The 26,346-nt window shown below is 38.7% G+C and overlaps 1 protein-coding gene across 1 annotated transcript in view; it reads right to left on the bottom strand.

The window, feature by feature from the left end:
• Positions 1 to 26,346, bottom strand: part of FAT4 (FAT atypical cadherin 4) — a 162,392-nt gene that overhangs the window by 27,320 nt on the left and 108,726 nt on the right. The window contains exons 9-11 of the mRNA XM_026081432.1: positions 13,490 to 13,670; positions 8,845 to 9,095; positions 1,713 to 6,062 (exon numbers count right to left, since the gene is read on the bottom strand). Coding sequence (XP_025937217.1) covers positions 1,713 to 6,062; positions 8,845 to 9,095; positions 13,490 to 13,670 — 4,782 coding nt within the window. The remainder of the gene's footprint in view (positions 1 to 1,712; positions 6,063 to 8,844; positions 9,096 to 13,489; positions 13,671 to 26,346) is intronic.

Here is a 26,346-nt window from a genome sequence, read left to right as displayed (position 1 = left end):
TTCAAAGGTCACACATAAAAAGTCTGGGTCACTGCAGCGATACACACTTTTTATAATTGTGGTGCTCCAAAGCAGCAGTAGAACACGCTAGATGTAACCCTGTGCCATCACGCAATAGCAAAGTCCATATTTCTCTGTTTGTTTTCCAGAAACTGTCATTTAGAAATTGTAATTAAAGATCAGGAGTTCATCCCCAGATCAAAATCTTCAGGGTGAGCTGAATTGCTCTGCAATCTCTATTGAGAGTAGACCTCCACTGACTACAGCGGGAGCCTAGACACCTCTCTCACAGGTAGCCACCTACATTACAGACACCTAAGTTAGGYGAGGGGAATTCTACCGAAATATATGCCAGACAGTATTAGCTTCCAACACAATTAACTCTTAAGGCAACATTTTTTCTAGAGGAAGTGTAATATTCTACAAATACTTTGGTAAACTTACTTGAATTTTGTTTTAACTTTCCAAAAAAATGAGTTTTTCATGTATGCTCCTTACATTCAATGATAACGGATAAAGTATCACTGCTCTTGTTGCAGCATAAATCACAKCAGAGCAAATGTACGATTTCCTAATGCATGCAAGAACCACAGACTGAGGAAAACCCAGATCTTCCTAATACAGATTTTYCCACATCAGAACAAAACAAGTATGTATATGATCTTCAGACTTGCATGCTGTTTGAGTAGGACTGCTTTCACAAATTTCAGCCCAAATAATAAAGGAAGCTTAAGGCTGGAAGACAGACATGCTAGAATGATTTCAACCAGACAAATTCAGTGGGCCAAAGTTTTGATTATATAACTAGCTGGGATAAACAAGTAGTCCTCTTTTCCTTGAGAGGACRTCTTTGTATTGTATTCCTAACATGATTTGCTACCATGGCAGAAGCAGCTCAAGAGATTTTGCAACCTAAATCTTTCTGATATTTCTCTTAAAATGACTGAAAGCATTCAGAATTTTTTCATAGGGATCCAGGAATTTAATTTGCTAGATCACTGTGCCCTTTGATGATTGCAAATATGCTACATGTTCTTCCCACATGGCAGTATAAAATACAGCCTTTCAACGACCAAAGCAAACATCGGCCTGCTCTTCTAGGGATAAAATGCTATGTTTGAATGCATGACAAATATTAGAGAAGAAATACTCAGAAGAGGTAAGAACGCAGCAGCCATTTCTGTTGTTAATGAAAAAAATAATTGACAAAGGGACAAAATATGGAACAGATATGCTTGATTATTTTGCCTGAATTCTGTTTTCTTTCCCTCATCCTTCATCTGTTTTCTGTCTTGTATGACTGTAAGCAATTTGGGGCAGAGGATGACTTTCTTGCTTGGCACACTCCTAACAGACTTGAAATGCTACCACAATATGCATAACAATAACAAGAACAGAAAAATCATACTTAAATGTTGGAAACAGTTTCTACATATTTAATAAATTAAAATAGCTCTTGTAAAATCCTTCTGTTCTAATGTAAATCAGGCAAGCAAGACTTGCCGGAGGACAGAACCAAAAGAAAGTAGTACTGTGGGCACCTTGTCTTCTCAGTTTTCATTACTGCCAATATCTTACTTTGGATAACCTCTTCACTTATTTTGAATACTCATATTCAGATAATCATAGTTGGAACATATCTTGTGCTAAAACGGTACATTTCTACTCGCCATCTCATCTTGACTGTAAGATTAAGAGAAGTAAAAACAAACCTGTATATCCAGTTTTACAAATGCAATTGAAGCTTCCTGGGAAGTTCTGGCAGGCGGCACCATTTTTGCAAGGGCTGGCAAGGCACTCGTTGACATCTCTCTCACAGGCCATGCCTGTGAAGCCCTCTGGGCAACTGCATGAGAAGCCCCCCACTAAATTGTGGCAGGTCCCATCGTTGTGGCACGGGGAGGGAAGGCATTCATCAATGTCAGTCTCGCACAGATTCCCATCGTATCCTGGCATGCACCTGCACACAAACGACTGGAGGGGTTCGTTGGCCACGATGATGACGGGGATACTCTCGTGGCTTTTCAGGGCCGTGCTCACAGCGAGCCTTCTCATACAGCTCCCTCCGTTCTGACACGGGCTCAGCAGGCACGAGTCATGATCCACAGATTCTATCCGCACCCCGCTCTGACGGAAAAGGATTTCCTTGATGCTCTCAAAGAAGGTGGCCACGCCGCTGGGATTCACRTACTGGTTGTTGTTGCGCTTGACAGCTGCCATCAGGAAAGTTCGGTTGCTCTCCTCATACACACCATAGAGCTGCACGGCAGTCCCCAGCCCCGTCAGCTGCGAGCTGGCGATTCGCAGGAAGTGAAGATAGTGATTCATCAAGAAGTCTCGCACAGTGTGGACACTAAGGCGAAGAAGGATGCTGTTGTCAATTGTGGCATTACTGAACCCTGCGAAGAAAACCCGGATGCTGCTAGTGACGGCGCCATGTACCCCGTCGTTGCTGAGGACGGCCAGGTCGAATGCTCCATCCGTGGACCGTGCCTGTGAGTGCAGGTCACAGGTGCCCCCAGGAATATTGAATAGGCTTGTAACTCCTGATGTAAGGGAGCACTGGAAGCTGTCTAACACATCTGGATCCTGGGGCTTTACATTGCCTAAAATTCCACCTGGGAAGAGGTTGCCATAATAATGAACAAAGATTTCTACTGTTCTGGGCTGAGAGGGGTTGTCATTTTGGTCTATTACCTTTATCTGCACAGTTCCTGTGGAAGACATCTGAGGAATGCCAGAGTCTCTCGTAATCACCGATAGGTAGAAATCACTGATTTGCTCCCTGTCAATCTCTCTTGTTGTTGTCAGAACACCAGCAGTGCTAAGGCTAAAGTAGCTGGTTGCAGGGCCAGTGCTGAGCAAGTAATATGTAAAGGGACCCTGATTCGGAGGGAGATCAGCATCTGATGATTGAAGTGTCATCACCAGAGTTCCTGCATGATTATTTTCCATGACTTCTCCTTGGCTGGTGGACAAGGTAGGGCCATTATCATTGATATCTTCCAAAGTTACCAATAAAGAGGCACTTCCTGTAGCTGATGGTGTTCCTGAATCAATTGCTAGCACAGACAGATTGTACACGGGCAAAGTTTCTCGATCCAGTTCTGCAGTAACAGTTACCTGTCCTGTCTGTGGGTTGATGGAAAAGGCACCATTGTCATTGCCAGACCCAATGAAATAGGAAAACCTGCTCCAGCTAGGGACAGAGTCTGAATCAAAGGCACTCACAAATGTGACATGGGTGCCTGGAGGAACACCCTCGCTGATTTGTATATTATAGGTTCCTAAAGTAAAAACAGGAGGATCGTTGGCATCCAATATCGTGATATTAACAATTACTTCGTCTATATCTGCTCCACGAATGCTTCCAAAATTTTTTGCAAGAACTTTCAAGGAGATACGTTCTTCTTTTTCTCTGTCAAGAGGTCCTGAAACATAGAGTTGGCCAGTTTTCTCTTCTATCTGGAAGCCTTTCTTTCTGCTATTGCCAAAGACAAGGTAGTGGACTTCTCCATCAGTCCCCATATCACGATCACTTGCAAAGACTTCACCAACAATGGTACCTTTGGAGGCTGCCTCAGAAACCTCAAAATAATAAAGCTTGGACACAAAACGGGGCACATATTCATTTGTCCCTTCTAACTGAATGTTGACACTAGCAAAGCTGCACCTCTCTTCATCTGGAACATTAAAAGCCTTAACTGTTAAATGGTAACTTTGCTTTGTTTCATAATCTAAGAACCCCTGCGTGGTGATAGTTCCTGTATTGGGATCAATGACAAAGAGGTCACTATCTGAGGACTGAATAGCATACGCAATCACAGCATTAGGTCCGGAATCAGAGTCAGTGGCATTTAAACGAATAACAGTTGTCCCACTCGGGGCATTTTCTAATACATTAGGAAAGTAGTCTTCAGGGCTGAATGTTGGAGAATTATCATTCACATCAATGACATTAACAGTGACACTGCAGTAACCCGTTCTGGACACCCATCCTCCATCTGTGGCAGTAAGAATTAGCTCATGCTTTCGGCATAACTCAAAATCAAGGGGTTTGGCTAGTGTCAGTACACCAGTAGATGTATTAATAGCAAAGATGCCAGCCTCATTTCCAGAGGAAATGTTATATCTGATTAATCCATTCATAGCAGCATCTCTGTCTCGGGCTGAAACAGTCCTGACCACTGTTCCAACAGAATGACTCTCCGGGATAGTAACACTCATATGGCTTTGAGAGAACTCAGGTGTATGGTAATTTTCCTCTGTTACGACTATTTCAACAGTTACCTCAGATGAGAGTGGAGGATTACCTTTATCCTTTGCTTTTACCTTAAACAGAAAATTTTTGTTCAAATCAGCCATTAGTGAGGATGACACAGAAATCCAGCCTGTACTCCTGTCTAGTCTGAATTTATCAGTATTGCTTTCATTAGAAATAAAGTATTCCACTTCAGAATTCAAGCCAAAGTCTTTGTCATCAACTGCAGTAACTTTAATTAAGTTGGTACCAGCTCTCACGTTCTTAGTAACAGGAGTAAAATATTTCCTAGCAAGGAAGAGTGGTGCATTGTCATTGCTGTCTACTATGTTAATTGTGACAGTTGTCTCACTTAGCAAAGGAGGACTGCCTCGGTCAGAAGACGTGACTATGAAGCTGTGCCTATTAATGTTGACATTGCTTGATCCGCTGGAGTTTTGATACCTTAAATACTGCTTGTTGAAAATTTCCCCTGTGGTTGCGTTAATTCGGAAGAACTCGGACTGGGATTTTATGAAGTAGAAGACTTGACCATTAGATCCCTCATCGGGATCAGTGGCTGAAACCTGGGTGACCTTCAATCCAATCCCAGGAAGCTCAGGACACTCCAAGTAATAGGATGGCTTTGTAAATCGTGGGGCATTGTCATTGACGTCCGTGACAAATATGGTCACATCTGTGCTTACTGTCCATCCAGAGTCATGTGCAGAGACTCTGATCCTGTAGCGGTCCGTATCTTCCCTGTTTAGCGGTCTGCTGATTGTAATATCCCCGGTACTTGGATTTATGATAAAGGGGAGACTTGTATCCCTTATGGAGTACCTGCTGACAGCATTCACATCGATGTCTTCATCTGAAGTTGTGACTCGTGTTACTATAAAACCCAGAGGTGCATTTTCAGGCACAGAAGCACTAAATATCTGGGAAAACCTAGGAGCATTATCATTTTCATCTAAAATATTAATGACAACTTTGACAGTAGTGCTCTGGAGTGGGGTGCCTTTATCTGAAGCTTTTATAGTTAGTGTGTATTGAGACAATTTCTCCCTATCCAACGGTCTGACACTTCTGATTTCACCAGTGGCTCGACTGATACTGAAACTATTTTCCGTATTGCCATCAACTATTTCATAATTTAACTGTCCATTTAGACCACTGTCCCTGTCCACAGCAGTGACTGTTAGTATCTTCCGTGGTGACAGGTTCTCCATTATTTCAGCAATGAAGGGATCTTGCTCAAACTCTGGTGCATTATCATTGACATCTATCACTGTTATTTCCAATTTCTTATATGAGGAAAAAGGAGGAAAGCCCATATCTCTGGCCTCAATCCAAACCACATATTTCTCTATTGCTTCAAAATCCAAAGACTGACTGATGGAAAGCTGTCCTGTTACTTGATCAACCTGGAATGTGCTGCCCAGGTTACCACTTGCAATGTAGTAAGACAAGGAACCTCCTCTGGCTGAAGACCCAGAAACAGTGGTGACAAGCGTACCAACTGCTTGGTTTTCAGGAAATGTGAAAGTCTCCTGTTCAGCTTGAACACGAGGAAATTCTGCTTTGTTTACAAATCTCACGGTTACAGTTGTGGAATCTGTCTTGGGGTACAGGCCACCGTCTTTCACATGAACAGAAAATGTAACTTCAGATTCTTCTGTCAGGGAGTTAGTAGCCATAATCGCTCCCCTTGCTGGATCAATGTGGAATTTTTCAGAATTTTTTCCCACAAGGGAATAATGGAGCTCAGCATTGGAGCCAGAATCTGCATCAGTGACAGTAACTGCAAAYACAAACGAACCTGAAATGGAGAACACAGATAGGGCAGCTCATTAATGAATATACCGATTATGGGAAATATGATGCCAAGTTTTTACTCTAAAACAGTTGGAAGTATAGGTGCCCCTCCTGGTATTTTCCCTGAAGGATAATGCTGTATCTTCTACTGTTCTGAAAATCAACTCTTTTTCTACAAGAAGAAAAGGTCAACAACGTGTAGGTGAGTTTGTATACCCATAAAACATGCAAGCAGCCAAAAAATGTGGGTCTGAAAGACAGGTCCTGCATTCAGAGAAATGCATGTACAGATGACAGTGGCTGCATATATATTTGCACTAGAAAGTGGACCTAGAATTTTTTGAAAGTCTAGCATCCCATTTCTAGACCGTTCCCATTATGAAAACCACAAATCAAATGAGATTGAATTTTTTTTTTTAGTTACTCATAGTTTATTTGCCCAGAATTTAACAACCGTTAAGGTTATACAGGTGAACAGACAGTGCCCTACAGACCCACCTGGCCTTGCAGCCCTTTTTCTTCCTATCCCCCAGATGCTGCTTCTTTTCCCCAATAACCTTCTGCTTCTGATCTTATGAGAGTATTCTGAGGATGATAACTAATGGGACCACACTTTTAAAAGCATGTTGGTCATCTGAAATAGGGCTAAAAACATATAGAAATACAAAACTACTGCACACTAGTGCAATAACATGCATATATTGTGTCTCAGATCTTTCAGATGCATGTTCCACTCCAAGGTCCACCATACGGGCACAGTGTGTGTTAACATCTATATTTGCCTATTTGTAAGGAGAATCTAGGGTGTTCATTTGCACTGGAGTTTGTAGATCTTATACATRGCACATCTTTCAAATTTGACACTGTCCAACCAATTTGCAGAATGTTCTGCTGACGGTTTTGCTGGTACTGAAACTTAGAAAACACCACTTCTGTATATAAATCATGTTGTTTTCAACCTCTTAAGGCAAAATCAGTTACAAATGGGAATGACTTTGACAGTGTTCCCTTAAAACTATACTTCTTGTCAGTATTTATCATGTGCACTGATTTGTACTCCAGGGGAGGAATATTTAAAAATGACAGTATTCAATACCTTGAGAGAAATGGGACAGGGCAAAATTAGAGTTTTGCTTTGGTTAAGCGTATTATATTATTAATTATTATTATTAATAGTCCCCCTTTTTAGTCTTGATTAAAAAAAAAACCAAGGGAATTAGTCTTTGTTTTTCTTTCAAACTACAGACTAGATATTCTGTAATTGGAATAAAATGAAAAGTTTTGAAAAAGTTTTGAGTTTTTTCTTTCTTTTTTGGAAAAGCTATTTCAGACTCTGTACTAGAAAGCAATAATTTTTTAAAATTGATTCCGTGCCTTCTAGGCAAATAATTATCAACAGACTTATGAGTTAGTCTGAAAAGATATTAACATTTCCTTTAAATGAAAGTAGGCACATGGATTATCAATTTAGGAAGTTGCAAATAAAAAAGTGCATATATCTCTAGATTTTCGCTTAGTTAACACCAGAGTAAATATGGCTTAGGCTTCTTCATATATTTCTAATTGTAAAGGATTTTATACAGAAAGTGCCTGAAAAGATATTGCTAGAATATGTTGGTAAAACCCAGGAATTCTCCTCATATACACATTGAAAAAACCACCCCCAAAACTCCATGTGAACAAAGGCATTGTGTGCTACTCAGCATATGCAGATTCACCTGTGCAACAATAACATGCCTAGATGAAGTTGTTCTAGAAACACAGAAGAAATGTAAACAAATTCATTCTTCCATTAAAAAAAAAGAAGTCATAGCAATTGTTTAGAACTTAGAAGGCAAACCCCAATTAATAGAAATAACCTTTTTTTGTTTTAAGGAAAATCTGTTTTGTAGTCCATTTTTCTTGCAGGCATTGTGAACCAATGTATTTGTATGCATGTAAATGCGCACAGTATGGCTGACTTCCACAGCCAGTCAATGACTGCAATTTTGTGAAACTGGTAATACAGTGATCATATTATAAAAAGTTTTTACTGTTTTGAGATAACAAAGGTCCCAGTATTGGTCCATTTTAAACCTTGGAAAGATGCCAGAATGGTAGACTCTTTCAGTATATTCTCCCCATCCCCATACAAATACTCCAGTTCTTTTCCCCCCTTTCAGTGCCAATTCTGTAAATAGAAAATATTGGTATTTTGGACTTTTTCATTTCTAATTTCTGCACTTATCATGATTATTTAAACATAAATGGAATCAGAAGTTGACTCCTGCACTGAGTGAAGTTGTTGGGTGCAGGTTCCACAAACACAGCATTGCTGCTTGCCTTTACTTCAGCTCAAAGACAACATAACATCTAATACAGATACAGCTTTTTGCAAAGATGGTGACAAAATTCTCTTTAAGAATTGCTTGGGGTGACAAAAAAACATTTACAAACAGGAGGAGACATTGAAGAGGAAAAGATGCAGTTGCCTTCCTAACTCTGACAAAATAATTTAATTTGATCACTTGTTTCTCTTTCAGACTGAAAGTGTGATGCTCATTTATACTGTCTTTTTTACATAACTGAAGCAGTATAACTGGATTGGATGGAAGGAATAAACAACAAAAGCACCAAAAAATTGCTGAGCCTTTCCGTTATTCATTCCCATTCAACAAAAGGATAACAAAGCCTGCAAAGTAGCTACAGAGGAACATATCAGAACCACTCCTTACGGAATGGCTTGGCATTTGATAAGATATTTATGCAACCTGAAATATCTCAGGCACTGCCACTGTTCAGGTTACCTGAAGTGGTAGGTGATGGGATGTGGGTGACATAGGGATGGTGCTGAAATTTGGGTGGGTTGTCATTTACATCGGTGACAGCAACAAGCACGCTGGTGGAACTGGAGAGCGCCCGGGGAAAGCCGCCGTCGCTTGCCACAACCACCAAAGTGTAGTTCTCCTTGGTCTCTCTGTCTAGTAAAGCACTGGTGATCACCTGGCCTGTCGATGGGTTGATTGTGAATTGCGAGTTGCCACCAATAAGCCTATAGCTGTTTGAAAGAAAAAACAAGGAGGAAAAAAATCAATTAGTATCTCAAAAGACAGCCTATGTTAATAACAAATTTTTAGATTGTTTAGACCACCATGCTGATGTATATCAACACATGGATTTTCTTCTGCCTGTTCATCTGTCTTCACTTTTTCCTCTTCCATATTTCCAGTTTGAAGCTTGTCAAAAGTAACATTTCTGGGGATTTCCAAATGTAGCTTCTTAACACAGATAGACTTCTAGTAAATGAGGAGCAGACTGAGCCTTAGTACTTTTAGAGATACAGTTGGACATTCTCTCAAAATTGCAAGTGGCCTGCTAGAGAAACTCTCTAATACTGATTTAACTGGGACAATACCTTAGGTGTTCCTCCAGAAAGCTGACATACTCCTAAATGAATCTGCAGAATATACTTAGAAAAAAATAATACTTTATGAAATAAAAGGAGGACTGTTTTATAGAATAATATGGAGATTTATAATTCATATTATTTCCTGATACTGAGCTAGGTTTTGCTATTCAAGACGTTAATTTTAATTTGTAGCAATTCCGGCAGAATCAGTAACCACAGAGCTATCCTAATGGAGACTAATTAGGAGCAGATTTTGACCTTTGACTGTTGTGTATGTATGGGCACACATATATGTGTTTGTGTGTATGCATGAAACTATGATTTGGTAAGAACTGATTGTCTGCTCACTATAGCTCCGTGTACAGGCTACCTCTGGCTTATCAGCACAGTGTACTTGTCTTTTCTCTTTGAATCTGTACTCAGCTTATGTTAGTACAGAATGAATCTCAAAGATATTTTGAGCAATGTGCAGTATTTTGGGGGTAATCAGCTAACATTAAATTTCTATTAATACAGATAATGGCCATTTTACAAAACAAAGGAAACAAAAACTGGCTAAAATGAAGAATTTTCCTGCTCAATATTATAACCCTAACAAAAACCAACACACAATTGTGATTCTCATTACTTCTTCAGAAAAGCCTGACACAGCATAGTAGCAGCTTTTTTGAAGTATATGATTCTATAAATGATTCAGAAGAAAACTGTTATGAAAGATGAATCGTTACATTAATATCTTCACCTTTTTAAAATCAAAAGAGGTTATGACAGAAACACTAACACAGGCCAGAGGCTTTACCTAGAGGACTGAAAGCCAGCCTGTGTAATCAACTGTGGCAGCTTCTCATGTTCAGTCATTAATCTCTGCAGAATGCCACAAGCATACTTTAATTGCTTAATTATGATTTAACATGATGGCCATATGTAATTATTCTCCAGCTAAAGAAATGTGCATCTAGGATTGAAAGAACGCGCACAAAGCCTAAAGCACCACTTAAACCTCCCTAAATATAAGTAGCGGGGGCAAATTTCATCTGTGATCTACAATGTTTTAAAACTGCACGAGGTGTCACATATGAGATAGCATTTCTCTTGTTTACTTCCACATATAAAGAGCAGCTCAAGCTTTAGCATTGAAAAGATGCTATGAAAACGTTTTTTAAAGAAAATAACAACAAATTACATTTGAAATCACAATGAGCCATAGGGTATTTGAGTTATATCTGAGTACAGTATCATGTAAAGCAACCAGACAACAAAAGTGTGTTTCCAGACAGATTCCCAGCATATTTACAAAAAAAAATTCCAAACCATACCAAAAAAAAAAAAAAMCAGAAAATTTGTAAAGATAACTAGCATAAAAGGAATTACTTTGTGACTGAAGTGCTTAAAATCAGGTCATTTCTACCAGTCTGTGCTGACCTGTATTATCCATACTACCTTTAACAATACTACTCAAGTGTGCATTACCATAAACAACCTCATCAGCCCCCTTTAATGACTGTTACAGGTTATCACCAGAATTAGGAGAAAAAGAGTTGGCAGGTATGGATACGTAACAGTTTTACAGAACATCAACTACTTCTTGCATAATTTAGTCCATTTTTATYTTTACATGAAAATCTTATTGTAGGATTTTACATACCATCTTTGGAAACCAAAGATTTGCTTTTGAAAGGGGCTCTGACAAAACTGAAGAGGAGTTTTGAGTGCTCAACCCCTCTGAAAAGCAGATTGTATGTATTCCAGCCCATCTTAGCTTTTGCCAGTTTTGTAATACCAGTCATATTTTAAGATTTACGTTACTCTAAATGCTGAATCTGAACAAATTCTGTCCAAGAAAAATAAAGTGTGTTCCTCAGTCTAAAAAGTGTAAAACAAAGCCTCAGAACAATTTTTTAAACAGCTACTTATAAAAGAGCCATTTTTATCAACTATTCTACTATGATGTAGWGAGTGAACGATAAAGACTAATAGCAGAAACACCCATGCAATTCAACCACATTAAAGAAATCTGAGAGCACTCTGATAATTTCTAAYCATGAGATGCAATCATTACTATCATTCATGCTTTGTATGGAATTCTTTTTACTAAAGAAGCTTTCCAGAAATGGTTCTTAAGGTGAGAGGGAATAGAATTAAAAGCTCCATTGTTTCACAATTCAATAAATGGTAAGTCTGGACACTTTTCAAGTCTTTAAAGATGTCAAAACATAAAGTTCCTATTTCAGGCTTCTAACTAGTACAGTATTTCATACATACTCATTTAGCTATAATGTAGTTCTGTTTTATTTTATTTTACTTCATTATTATTTTTTTAATTATGACCATAGTGCTACTCCTCTGCACTTTGCAGAATAAACTGAGATGAAATGATAAAAGTAGATGAAGTTGAGCTACTTTTATACTCTTGTGCACATTTGGGTACAGAGATACAGGTGTTTGCATACACTAAAGTTAAATGCAAGGGATTACCTATTGGTCCTTGGGAATACCAAGGAGTGATTAATAACTAATACGAGCCTGCTTTGTATTCCATTAGCAATAAATCAGCCCTCGGTGGGTAAGGGCTTGTCATTGCCACTTAGCATCGTCATTACTCTCGTCTCTGAAACTGTCCAGAGTGCTCAGCACAGCGCCCACTCAAGAAACGCTGCTGCATCAGTTGAGCAGTGTAAATCATTTGGCGTATGAGGCAAAAATGCCAAATTCTAACTTTTTACTGGTTTTCCAAATGGGATAAATCTCAGTTTTTGCCTTATGTAATTTTCATTCTGTAAATTGGGCTCTAAACTGCGGACATTAAATGACTGTAAATTTACCCAATGAACACAGTAACTTCAAGTGAATATTCCTACTATATGAAAACATGTGCATGCAACTCCARGGCAAGTAACGGAATTTATTCATCTACAAGCTGTTCAGCATTCAATGGTCTGCAGTGTTTCCCACACTATAGAGAAGTACTATGTATTTGCATGCTGGGACATATTTTAGCTGCTCATCCTGTTTATTATAAATACATCTAAGTCTGCATAAGCAGTCATCTAAACTACACTAGGTATGAAATATCATTTTAGGGTCAAAATAAGATACTGTAGCCTTCCCCAGACATATGTGTGCTATCACAAGAAAAACTTCAGCCACCAGAGTTTGAAAATTTTTATGCAAAAATCAGAGTTGGCTCACAAAGTGATTTAACTGGCTTAACAGTTAAAATTCAAAGATGAGTAGATTTGCAAAATGCATCCTGTACATGTTTTTAGGTTTGTAAGTGATAGGTTAGATAGATTGAGCCCTGCCCCAAAGCTGGCTTTTGTGTCAGGTTTGTTAATGAAGTCTGAAACCTAACTACATGTCATCTTCTCCCCCGCCAAGCCCTTTCCCAAACCTCTTTTGACCTAATGCTTAAGAAATTTGCCAGCCTCCAGGAACAATGGCTTTTAGCTCCTTCAGAAATACATTTAAAAAAAAAAATTGTATTATACATATTAACTATGTCTTTAACTACAAGGCTTCAATTCTAAAAGCTATACTAAATATAAGGCTTAAGCCTTTTCAAAGTCAATACTAGCTAATGAGAGGCAGTAATGCAGAGTATTCACAGCCTATATCATATTTCATTATGCAGGGAATGTACATATAAAAACTGCAAGTTAAGGTGCTTAATCCATTTATGACATTCTCYAGAGTTTAAGGGGTTTGGGTTTTTTATTTTTTTAAATTTATGCTTACCTCTAAACTTAGAGAAATATAAATAAAACAAATATATTTAACCCATTAACAATTAAACTCAGGTGTGGGTTAAAATCTCATTTGCTTTTAACTTGGTAAAAAAGAACAATACTGCAATTCTACTTGCCCTCAATACAATTCCATAAGATTATCAAAAAAGCTAACTTGCTTATATAATTTAGCTACAAACATACAACTGTCCTCTCATGCCTTAAGGCTCATGTTATGCTGGCGATGGACATCACGAAAAAAGAGTCTGCAGGCAAGGTATGAGGCAGTACTACATACAGTAACAGCAAACGACCTACCTAATAACAGCATTTGTAGAAGCATCAGCATCTGAGGAGTTTACTAGCAAAATATCTGTCCCTGTAGGGGCATCCTCCGGAATAGTGGCAGAATACACATTAAAGGCAAATGTGGGGACATTGTCGTTGACATCATCCACTGTGACAGCAATCGTTCCAGTGCCAGTGAGGGCAGGAGATCCTGGCGGAAAGTGGGATATAAAATGCTAGAGGTTACAAATACCACAATACTGATCCGAGGTCTGCCATTCCCAATTTAAAGCCTAACGTCTGAACATGTCACAGTTCACACAGCACGAAAGCCAATTCAACATACAGGACAGGGTCAGAATAGTTTCAAAGTAGGGCATCTCGACATAAACTACAGAAGTTGTGCAAAAAAAAAGAAAAAAGTTTTTTTCTTTTTAATCTAACTTCAGAAATATTTTGTAACACAAGCTCAGTGGAAAAAAAGGGTCATGGAATCACACAGAAGCCTTCCCGTAACAATTAGGACCAATTTGAACGTGTGGTTGATTTTCCTATTTCTCTAAGAGAAGGTCTTCCAAAGGTGGCTCACTGACAGCCTTGAAGACTCAAGCCCTCAATTTATTTATCCGCAGAACAAATAAAGTGGGAAGAGTGGCAAAGCCCTGCTTCCTGCATTGCATTTCCTCTGCCTGTCACACCCCTGACCTGGGGAGACCTTCTCTGAACCAGCGAGATGGTTGTGCAATCTTCAGACTCATTCAAACCTGATTTCTTTGCAGAAGCAACCACCTATAGCAGCGGCTAATGCTGAAGCGGTCTGCTCACTCTGGTGGCGTATCAGCTTACAGGAAACTGAAGCAATTTAAGCTACGGCTTTCATTCTTCTAGTTATTCTAATTAATACTTAACTTTGATGAGTAGGAACAAGTGAGAAAGAGTATGGGTATTCATGTGCAATCTTTCAGTATTTACTCTCTTAGGCTTCCCCCCCCGTCCCCCCAAAAAAACTACAGGAAAATTTTACAAGTTCATGCTAGTTTTTCCAGTTTCTTGCACTTATTTTGAGCCAAGAACCAGCAAGACACTTGCAAACCAAATTGTTCAGCTGAGGGTCCCTGAAAAAATGGGATCATTCCTTTCTTTGAATACATAGCCAAAAGTAAAGAGAGTGATAGTAGCAGTTATGGTCCTTTTACTCAAAAGACAGATGACGACCATGCCTGSTGTACCCAAGGCTGAATCCCTTTCCCCTTCTATCTTGAAGAGATACAATAATTCATCATTCGCTGGACCAGGGAAAGGAGGACTCTAATGAAAAGCTTTGGGCCAGCACCTGGGAGACTGGTATGAGTCCTTGCAAAAAGGCACATATATTCCAGCAAGGTGTCATTTGATAAAAAATAGGCAGTCCCGTGTGACCGCACTAATCCTTCCACGGAGCAGCAGGCTACCATATAAAAGAGAAACTAATCACACATTTTTCCAAATATTAACCCTTGCAGGCTGAAGAAGGATCACACTCTACCACAGGAAGAATCTGGGAGCAGCTTCCTCACGGGAAGAACGTTTTCCACTGTAAAACACTTCAAAGTAACTTGGCATAATGCACAAACGGACGGAATGAAAAGAGTTTCAAACGGAGAYGCGCTATAAATTTTGCAAGGTTCACTTTGAAGTCTGCTGATCAGACAGGCCAGATCACAACGCTAAGGAAAGAAGTTGCAAGCCAAGGAGTGCTCATTTTGTGCTGTTGCCATACACAATGAAGCTCTTTCTGTGCTCTATTCTGAGGTAATTCTTTTTGCCAATTAATATACTTTCAGCCAGGAAGGTTACATTAAGGCAATAAGTCTGACTTTTTTTTCTTTTTTTAAACCCTTTTTTCAATGTTGTCATTTAGCCAAACACTTATAGATAGAAAAGCCTGCAAAAGTGTTCTTGATCGCTGAAATATTGCCCATGGAGTGTTTATTATTACTGCATTAAATGAAACAGAGTCCTCAGCGGTATTCACTGCGTGTGTCATCAAACTCCAGCCTTCCAAATGCATTTAATCGACATTCATCTCACAGCTAATGAAATGAAAAGCTGAAAGTTGTTAAGTTTCACAGGTGATTAAACAATTTATACATAATTCAGAAATTAATCTAGGATAAGTCATATTCAAAGAAGATCAGTAATGTGATTGAGTCTGGAAAAGAAAGCTTAACTCCTAGTTAAAACTCRAAATTCATTGTTTTAAACGTATTTGCTAAAACAAAGAGCCAATGCTGGAAAATTTATGCTGTCAGTTTATTCACGAAATGAACTGCTGTGGCAGCTTCTCCAAAACGCTCCTTTAAATGTAACTCAACACTGACCTGATGGGACTAACTCAAGTGTGCGTCTACGCGGTACTCTGCAAGCTCGCTTTGTCCAAGCTCTAAGCCACAAGATGTAGGGTATATTAGTTTGGGCTCTGTGCCATGTTAACCACATTCACAAGACTTCCGATCAGCGAGGAGAATGGGAAGAGTTCGCTCATGTCTGCTGGCAAAACACCACATGGACACACACTAACAGCAAAATGCTGTAAAGGATTTTTTTTTCTCCCGCATGGCTATTCAGTCTTTGGTCCCATAACAGAAATGGTCAAAATGGGTGTCAGATACAATAGCTGCTTATATGCAATGGCTATTTTCCCACTCAGAATTACATTGATACCACCAGCTTTTGATTGAGCTGTTTGACTCGGATCAGCCCCAATCCCCGTCCCTATGTGTGGAATCTGAATTTGTGCAGTACCAGACAAATGCTCTGAGGGTCAAATATTGATCCTGCTAAGAGCAAAAGACATTTAGCTAGTGACAACAGTCAGGACCAGTATTTCACACTGCATCGTAGCTTAAGTCTAGATGCATCCAATCATCAAGTTTCCATTCAGTCATTTTGCTGTCTTGTTGTTCTGTTGTTTTACATGAACCTTTAACACGTGCTGACAAGGCAATACATAGGAAGACTAAAGGTAGATTTTATTTCAGCCCCATATTCTTTTTGTTCATTTATGGCCTGACTCTGCAAATGTTACCTGTGAACATATTTCTTACTCATACAACACACTTGCCAAAATGAGAGTACTCACAWGAACCAGAAATTGGTCCTGCGTAAGGCCCTAGACGGCATAATTGTGGTACCTTGTTTCCTTAATAGAGTTTGCAAGGTGAAAGCCTTCACCTGCACAGGGGGTATAGGGTACTTTAGCTCCCTATATATTCTGTGCCATTATTCTCTGATTTTACTGCCCCAATGGGTGTGTCTACAGGGCACGGTACAGAGCAGTATGGGCACATTTATATTAGTTTTAGAGGAGTGCATATACTAGCCAAGGTTGAGCACTATACTATAAAACTAGCTAGGGTAATGCAAGTAGCTTATATCTCATTCAGGGCTAGCTTGTGGCTGCTTTGTGCTTGCAGAAATATCCCCAAACTCCAATATTAATTCAAGTGTTTGTAACATCCTAAGTCGTTATTCTTCTGTTCAAAACCCAATCATTCTCATTTTACTTAGATGGAAAAACTCACGCATCTACAYTGGTTTCCCTTCTACGCTGCTATCCAAATACACATTTTTTTCCTCTAAGTAAACCATCACGTCCACAAATTTACTCCTTTATTCTATTACACTGAAAGATAAAGTTGCAGTTTCACAGTGAGCCCTCAGAGCTTTTATTCGCTTGAAATTAAACGACTAGCTCACATTTCTGCAGTTACTGAGAAATATAAGAAGAGGAAGTTACAAATGAAGTAATTTTCTATGGAAAAGAAATAGCTTGGGGCCAAATTCTATCGTCCTCAGTGAACTTTCAGTGAAAGTTCTGCTTGCGTAAGGACCACAGAATTTGGCCCCTGGTAATAAGTAGGTTTCATAAAACGTAGATGTCATATTTGTGGTAAGAAAAGTAGTTTCCATGGTCAGGCTGTGTTCCCAGATTTCTTAGTTTTGCTTCAATAGCAAATCTTCCTCAGGTTGGTTTTCTTATTATGCAAGTGCATCAGTCCTTTTTTTCAAACTGTGCTTAATATTTTGCATAAATAAGATTAGTAAATTTTCTGTAAATTCTGCCATAGCAAAATACTCAAGATGTCGCCTACCTGTTTTTAATAAACCAGCTATGTACAGAATCTATAGAAAACTGCTGTACACAGCCACACCAAAATCTGCATACTCCTGCAAACAGCACTGAGGGTTGCTTCCACAAAGAAACGTACACTTTTCTTTTAGTGAGCTTGCACAAAAATTTCAAGCAATTTTTTTTATAATATTCTGAATTATTTTTCAGCATAATGATTATTTCTATGTCAGATACCTTTTATCTGCAGCATTTCTCTAGTGCTGTATTACTAGCATTTTCAAATCCCAAAATACCACATCTCACAGAGACTGGGAATATCCAGGTTGAAAAACTGTATTCTAGAAAGTGGGAGGAATGAAACCATCACCAAGTGATTAATAACCTGAAAACATAAAGTTAACTCAGTTAAACAAAAGGAAAAGATCAGACTGACTGTTCAGGGAACATCAAATCTTTAAAACTTAAAAGACTACATTAATATATTATTTACTATTATTCTAAACTGCTGATATCTGTCTGCTGTGGTCTGCTTTTGTGAACTGAACAGTTTATTTTCTAGGTGACAGCTGTACATATACATTAAGCAGAGAGCCTCACAAACGTCCACACGTCATTGCTGAAATAGAGATTAACCTGGGATAGTGTCAAAATAGTAATGCTAAGTTCAGGAAGAAAATTGCTTCCCACGGATGTGCCTCCAAAAATTTAAGCTTTTTGCTTACATGTGCAAGTAAACATGTGTCTGGGGATGAAGAGAACTAGCAGACCTTCAGGGTCTGCACTGGAGAACAAGCTACAAGACAAGGTTACAACGTCCCACGGGGGTTTTGTCCAGCGTCATGCTATGACTGCCCTCTCCGCACGGGAAGTTTGAGGAGCCGGCACGAAGAAATGGCATTAAGGAATCTGGACAGGACAGGAAGCCTTTCCTCTCTTACCCGTTCGTTTCTGCCTCTTTCAGCAAGGCGCAACTGGCAGAGATCGACAACCTGGTTTTCTGCCCCTTCCACCACTGCTCATTTATGACTGATTTCCACAAAAACACAATATTGGGAATTTGTCAGCTTAGAAGTTGGAGCTAGCCCTATCAACCTCTTTGTTTTCCCCCTTCCAGCAGGAGGAAGAATGAATGTTGACCGCTTGCACTAATGCATAGAAGAAAGGGAACTAAACAGCATCGTGGGAAAAACATGATTTCAGCTGACAGAATTTCTGCTTCCCAAATCCAGGATAACCTGCAGCCATGTGTTTCTCGGTTACTCATCATAATTCACTTTAATTCCTCTAATTTGCGCTAATGCTTATGTGCCATGAAGTCATAGGAAAYGGATGCACCTAAAGTCTGCTCCACTTGCACCTTGGCCTGCTCTTCTCCACGCACACACCCTGGAAAGCGGCAAGAGAAGCAACTGCCGTAGGCGCAGGTCCTGACACACCATGATTTTGGGGAAACAACACCCGCTATCCTCATCCGGTTTCATTCTGAAAAACAGGGTAGAGTAAGCTGTCTTGGCTCTCTGTAATCCTCAAATACATGACGCTGCCTGCTCTAATGTATGCTCAGCTCTCAATACATGGTTGTACTTCAGCATAAGTGGGGGCATGATTAGAGTATTTAGTGAACTGGAGTAGTAAAAGAAACCAATTGAAGCAAATTCACACAGCAGTTTCAATGCTTCAAGCAAATTCAGGAAAAGAAGATGTTAATGGTAATCATTTCAGCTGTGTGGTACTCTATGGCTTACAGGGAAAAAAAGAAATAAGAGCCTGTATTCTGCATGATATCCACATATTCGAAGTATTAACAGATTCTGGGTCTTGTCTGTGCCATGCTTAGTAATGCAAATAATGAAACTATTATTCTTTTCAGAAACCAGGAAGTTTTTGCAGGCATTAAAATATCAAAATTAAGTGCTAGAAAACTAACAATAAGCTTTTAAATAAAAAGTACAGATACTTGTTTCACTAAAATGAAAAAAGGAATAAAATTAAATAAAATGAATCTAAATGACTAATTAAAAGTCATACTGTAGGCAGTTTACCATGTTTGGTGATAAATTAAACACATCATTATCCTGAAAATTGGAAAGCGATTTAACAGAAATGGAATTTTTGCTTCACTGAAATGTGTTGCTTTGCAACAAAGCGGATTTCATTTCTGCAGTCAAACACTCAGTGAATGAGTCCCAGGGCTAGAAGTTGTCTGTGTTATTAGACAGCATTAACTTTTTTCGCTGAAGTAAACAAGGCCTTTCTCACAATAAAGCAGCCAATCTCTCTAAATGCATTTAAATGCAGACAGGGTGTGCTGGGCCTCACACAACTGGTGAGTTTTAAAATAAATACGGAGACTGAGTAAATTGAAATGGAACAAGCTTGCATTACATATTTGATTTTTAGTGCACATGAATCTAGATTTGAAATATGGAAGGGTTTAAACTAACTTATTTTCCAGGAACGCAAAAGAAAGTGCATATGCAAAAGGAGAAAAATAAGTAGTTCTCGTTTCAAGATTGCACCACAAGTATTTACCCTGGTTGGATATGTTGACCGTTTTTTGTTTTGTTTTCTTTTAACTCAATTTTTCGCTATGTGCTTTCATATCAAGTCTTAAAAAACTGGCAAACTTAGCATATTTTGAGATAAAAGCTGAAATAAGTAGTTCACAAACAAATGTAATAAAAAGCTTAGAAGCCAGCTCTAATCTCATTCCGTTCAATAGGTGACAGGTGAAAAAGACCATGCAGGAACCAACATTTTAGAAACCTCTGAGCAAGTGTCAAATCCGAGTTGTTCATGTAGCTGACTAGGTGCAAAGTAGTAGTTGTGACACCCAGAGGTTCCCAAAGATGATTTTACAGAACTTGTATTTCAAAAAACAAGACAATTGCTGGGATAAAACCACATGTGTGCAAGGATGAACTGATGAGGAAAAAAGATTTAATATTAGAAGCTTCAACATTTCCCCAGCCCGAAGATGCTGGCAGCAAACAGACCTAACTTTAGGAAAATAGGTGGTCAAATGCAAAAACACTCCACGAGACAGAGGTGAGCCTCATTCAAGCGGCGACACGTCCAGCCGCACGCAGACCTGCTCGTGCACAAACGCACGTATTCGCACGTGTTGTGAGAACGTCCTTGGTTTCTCAGCAAAAGAACCCCCTGTCCCAAATGCTGATGCAAGATGGGATTCTCTTACTTGGTTTTATCCAAATGATTTTTAAAATTTGATTCTTTCCTGCTTGAATGAATGTGCTCTATGAATTCATCCAGCTTTGCGGTTTCGCAACGGGGGCAAGATTAAGCTGCTTTATGCTTAATATGTTATTGAAAGGGTGAAACTTGCACATACACAGATAGTTTTAAGTTCTTTGGACTACAGACACATTTGTCTTTCCTTTCGGCTTACATGCTGTTGATCAAAAGAGAAAAAAAGTTGCTCCACTATTACAGAACTGGACCCATCAGAATACGGACGCAGCCTGAAAATAAAACACATACAATAAAGCAGAAGTATACTATATATTTACCACAACAACTTCAAGCTATTCCAAATAGCTATTCCAAATCTCTATACATACACACACACACACACACACACACACACACACTCATACATTTACCGCTTATTCACCTGAAGAATAGTAGATAGTATATTCCTCCAGTTTAGCATTTTTTCCCATTGCTATTTTCCTTTAGCAAATTTTCAAGCTTCGGAAGGTAAGGCTGCAGGAGTGCTGGTACACTGTGCACAGCATCAGCTGAGTCCTGGGTTTCTGCCATAAGCAGATGTGAGCTAGCAACCTGTGGCTGTCCAATTCTGTTCCCCTCCAATGAACAGCACAAGCATTAATCTCATGTGCCATATAACCCTTGACACACACGTATAATCTAGTAATGCCTAAGGTACAGGTCATTGGAGATGGTGCTYAGAAAAGACACGTGCGGGCATCGCACAGACACAACTTTCTCAGCCAGAACTGCATTTAGTTCCAGAGCAAGAAGTTGCCTTTTTCCGCATATGTTTCAAAAAAGAATCCTTCAAGCCAACTTTCACATCTGAATGTAATGCCCATACAAACCCTGGGAAACGCCTGGACGTAAGCGTGCTTCTACACGTGTCCCTGTTGTGTGTAGTTCTCAGAGGGTGCAACAGGTAAGCGCGTTTGTAGGCCTGACGGCACATACTGCAAAAGCCTCCCAAGACTGTAGTAAGATTTAAAGAAAACAGAACTGCAACTTAAAAGAAAGGCGTAGATATTAAAAAAAAATTTTCTTAAAACCACAGATTACTTATCCTTATTATAAGTTATTGCTGTAAACAGAAAAAATAGGGAAACTGGCTCCTGCAGGGTCTGCTGAATGAGTCAATTTTTGACTGCTATGACTCCTGAATATCCTACAGCAAAATTCCTATAATGCATAATTTTGAATTATATTTTAAAAATACCCTTCACAAATAGTGAAGATTAACCATCAGGATAAGTGATCAGACCATGTGTGCATGTTTTACTGGTTTTATCCTTGTAATTACGGCTCCTTGAAATTGTAGCTTTGTTGTTGAAAAATCAACTGACAGACTTCCAATTTCTTAGGTGTAATATTCTATTTAAACAACAGTTTAAGATCACCATCACTGGAAAATTTAATTCTTCTCAGAGGCTGAGAAATTTTCTTTGCATGGCATAATGACTACTCTTATTCTTTCTCAAAAGCAAATTACCTGCAGGCAGCAAACTCATCGACACATTTGCAGTAGAATTTCCTATAAAAGTGGCATAAGCGGGAGAACAGAAATCTTAAATTAATTTTCATATAAGACTTCCAAACTAAGCATAGCTAGATGGATGATAGAATAGATAAGAGAAGGATTGTAATAGCCTAAAGATTTACAGCAGTTCTTTCTTTTCTGAATTTTTATTAATTGACTAAATTCTATATATTAAGCATTATATTCTGGCCTCTTTTCCCGTTTCCAAAAGTTTATGAGAAAAAATTTTCAAAGAAAAATAACTGCTTTATTTTCCTAAAACTGGCAACAACATGTTAAGAAATAATAACAGCAAAGCAAGCAAAAGCCAGGACAACACTGAAGACAGCTTATAATTAAAGATCTGACAGTCTTCATTCTTTTGGATCAATGTTGTACAGCATTTTGCCCGACCATGGCCAAACTCAATGAAAACTGAAGTGCCCTAGAATATTTTGTATGTTCACTTTTTAAATTTTTAAACCTTTAAGCAGATAGATTTGTAATCCAGCATTAAAAACATGCACGTTGCTCTACTAGATTAACCCTTTGAAGCTGAGCAGAAACCAGCTTTTGTCACTTCAGGGCACACACAGGAATGCCAGGCAAAGCTGGCATTCTATAGCCATTTATTTCTAATTTCTGCTTTTCCTCGTTTGTCATTTCTACAAGGTTCTTGTAAGAAACTGTGAATGATGAGAAATAACGGTGAATTACTAGATATTCCTGCTTAGTTCATTAGTAATGTGACAACTCCCACTTGATAGAGTAATAAAGAACATCATCCATGCTTATTATTCAGTCTTTCTTGGTTGTAAAAAATACGTTCCTTGAAACAGACAACAACAATTCTCACCAGTATTTGTATAACACTACCAAAAAATTCTAAATAAATAGCACATGCTTCTAATAACAGCCTGGATAAGTTTTATCGATGAAGGATGTAAAACTTGATATTTTCAATTATTATTTCAAGAGTGTCTGTACAGTAATTAAAACCTTTGGCTGTGTTATTATACTCATTGTTATGCTTTCCTAGACCATAAAAGAGAAGTATGTTAACCTCATTAGGATTCTGCTTGTCCTCTGTAAAAAAAACAATTATGGGATTTGAATCCATGCCAAATGTAGATCTATGGAGTTCTCCTTCACACCATTTGGGCCTGAATAACATTATTCTGTTTTCATGTGGATATTCTGCAGGTTTTTATATTGCAAGGCATAAACACAGACACACTGTGCTTGATATCGTCCTCTCCCATCTCAGTTCTGCTATACCTGGCTCTCTTCCAGCACCCCGCTTTCCGAACCTCCTTGCTTCCGATTCTGTCATTGAAAGCTATCTGAAGACCTGTTTCCAAATACTACTACTTCTAAAAGGTACAAATTAGTGATTGGTGGATTATGTACACTAACAACAGTAAATTAGAAGATCTTAAATTATTTAAAATAATTTCTCTTCTTTTTCTCTTGTTGAATGCATTGAAATGGAGAACAGTTCACTCAACAAGCCTCAGGTAGAAGCAGTTTATCCCATCTGAAATGACTGTCAAATATCTGCTGGAGTCTCCACAATCACAGTAGAGAAGAGAAAGGGAATTACGCCAGGACAAATGTTTGAATGGAAAGATGAGCACTTAAATTGAGCCCTTTTTTAGAAGTAGCAAAAGTATACCTGAACTAAAGAGAATAAACACTTTAATAGGTATTTTTAACTTTGACAGCCTTGTCCAAATAAAATCCACAATGCATTTAAGTTTGTCTCAAAGCTCAAGTTCTGTCCATGATTTTAACATGAGCAAAACCCCCTAACTTTTATTGTTTTTACAGATATTTCAACTTGTGCTGGCCAGCCTGAGCCCTTTGCCAATCTGAATATACATCTCTCCTGCCCCTCACCCCTGAGAATACATATGCTTGGATTTAGCCCAGAGGCTATCACTGAACTATTTTGAAAACAGTGATCTAATAATGAAGGTTTAACTCCAAATAGAAGACTAAATCTCTCAAATGTTACTGTGGGGCTGGATTATGCATCTCCTAGGGCAGTCCTCTGAAGGGATGGGCTAAAGCCTCATCTCCTTTGGGGAGTAAATGTGTCACATCATATAGACATGGATACACTCTGTTCATTGACAATTACTCTCTAGGGGGCATCAGACTGACTTTGCGGTAATCCCACTTCCTAAATGTCTTTTTGAGCTGTTCTACAGAAAAATTAAAAACTGCTAACAGTTTCTAGGCTCTGCAAAGGGGTAAGATCCTCCTGTTAGCCTCCTACAGCTATGAAAAGCCACTCTCAACTCCCTTGTCTCCTGATTTTAGATGATGGTAAGGCAAAACAAACCCTGTGAGCTCACTGTTCAGTCTGTCACCATTTCATTTCTCCCATTGTATGATTTAAAAATAAAAAAATAATGAAAGACTACTAAAACAGTAGATTTGGTACCAGTAAAACAGTAAAAAAAAAAGTAAAATAGTAAAATAGTAAAACTAGACATTAGTAGATAGTATTGAGGAAGAGCTTCCATAATGGTGTGGAAATAACCTGGCCTGGAACTGAAATCCACATTCATTTTGAAATAGTTGTGGCATAAAACAGAACATAGAAGAGAACAATGATTATGTCAACTGATAAGCATCTGAGGTCAACTTCTTTCACTGTGTGATATGTTTATTTAGATACGGTACAGGAAACATGGAAAACGGGACATTTCTAACTGCAGTTTGAGAGTTGTTTGTTTGTTTTGACAGCACCAAGGTTTAAAAATAGCTTAATTTGTTTTGAAAATAGCTGAATTCATTTTCTTTTACAACACCTTTTCACATGGCAGCCTGCATGTTAAGTAGAAGTACAGCACACGCTAAGAAAACAGGATGAGGATAAATGTCTTTAAGCTCAGTCACATAAATCTCACATAATGTTAACCCTTGGGATTCTTTCCTACTGTTACCAGAAAACAAAGAGGCTGCAGTTTTTCCAGCATGAAAATATAGTCGCCCTTTACTTGTGACCCTAAACCTGAAAATATCTTAAAATGTGTTAACAATGAGAAAAACAATAAAACTAAGCTGTCAGATTTCATTTGATTTTAAGACTGAAGCAGACCAAAAGCATATCTCAAAAGAGAATTCCTGAGAAGGATATAACCTCTGGTGTTTGGTTGCCCTCCTGCATTCTTGAAGGAGAGAATGCATATGCTGATGGCCAAAAAACATATGGTTGTTTTTCCTACAGGCCAGAGAGGTATATGAAGAACAGCTAACTAACTGATTCATTTGTTTTTCAGAACTATTCTTCTAAATTGGTTAATAGATTATTTTTAAATGAAATAAAATTAAAACGCCCACAGGAAAACGGCTTTCTGATTAGAAATGTCATATTTTGATTTTGGTTGTATTGTGGCAACATGTCTTTCTGACCCACCAATGCATGATATGGTGGTTGCAGTTCATTTAAACAGTAGTCCTGGGCAGCTTGCAGGTTTCCAGATGTGCTATTCTACATCCCTGCAACCAATAAATACAAGGGGGAGGACTGTTGGAATGCTAACATTTTCTCCAGAAAACTGCTCAAAGAGTTAAAGACATGTACGATAAAAGCAGCCGCAACAGTTCTTGTCATGCTGCCAGAACTGAATGTTTACCCATCTCTGAGTCCCCACCAGATGGGGCGAAAAAAGTAATTTAGAAAGTCTCTTTTCCCAACAGTTTTGCCATAAAGAAGGGTATAGCTAAGCAAAACAAATGATTTATGTGGTAGAAACAGACCCATAAAGACACATTCAAATAGTTGCACGTAGGTTTCTTGGCAATTGTGTTAGCAGATATTTTGGGGGGGCATCTGCAATCTAAACACTATAATGTTATTCCACACTCCATCATTTTGCTTGTCGTTATATTTATAATTCACACATTTTGGGCTACAGCATGTGCTGCAAGAGGGGCTCTAAATTGGAATGGGTGAATTTTGGGGTTGAAATATATTTCGTTTCATGATCAAAGCCACAGGTGTACAGTTCT

The sequence above is a fragment of the Apteryx rowi genome, unplaced genomic scaffold (genome assembly GCF_003343035.1).
Source record: "Apteryx rowi isolate R43461 unplaced genomic scaffold, aptRow1 scaffold_55, whole genome shotgun sequence".
Lineage (NCBI taxonomy): Eukaryota > Metazoa > Chordata > Aves > Apterygiformes > Apterygidae > Apteryx > Apteryx rowi.
Note: the sequence above shows the minus strand (reverse complement) of the source record. Positions and strands in the feature narration are given on the sequence as shown.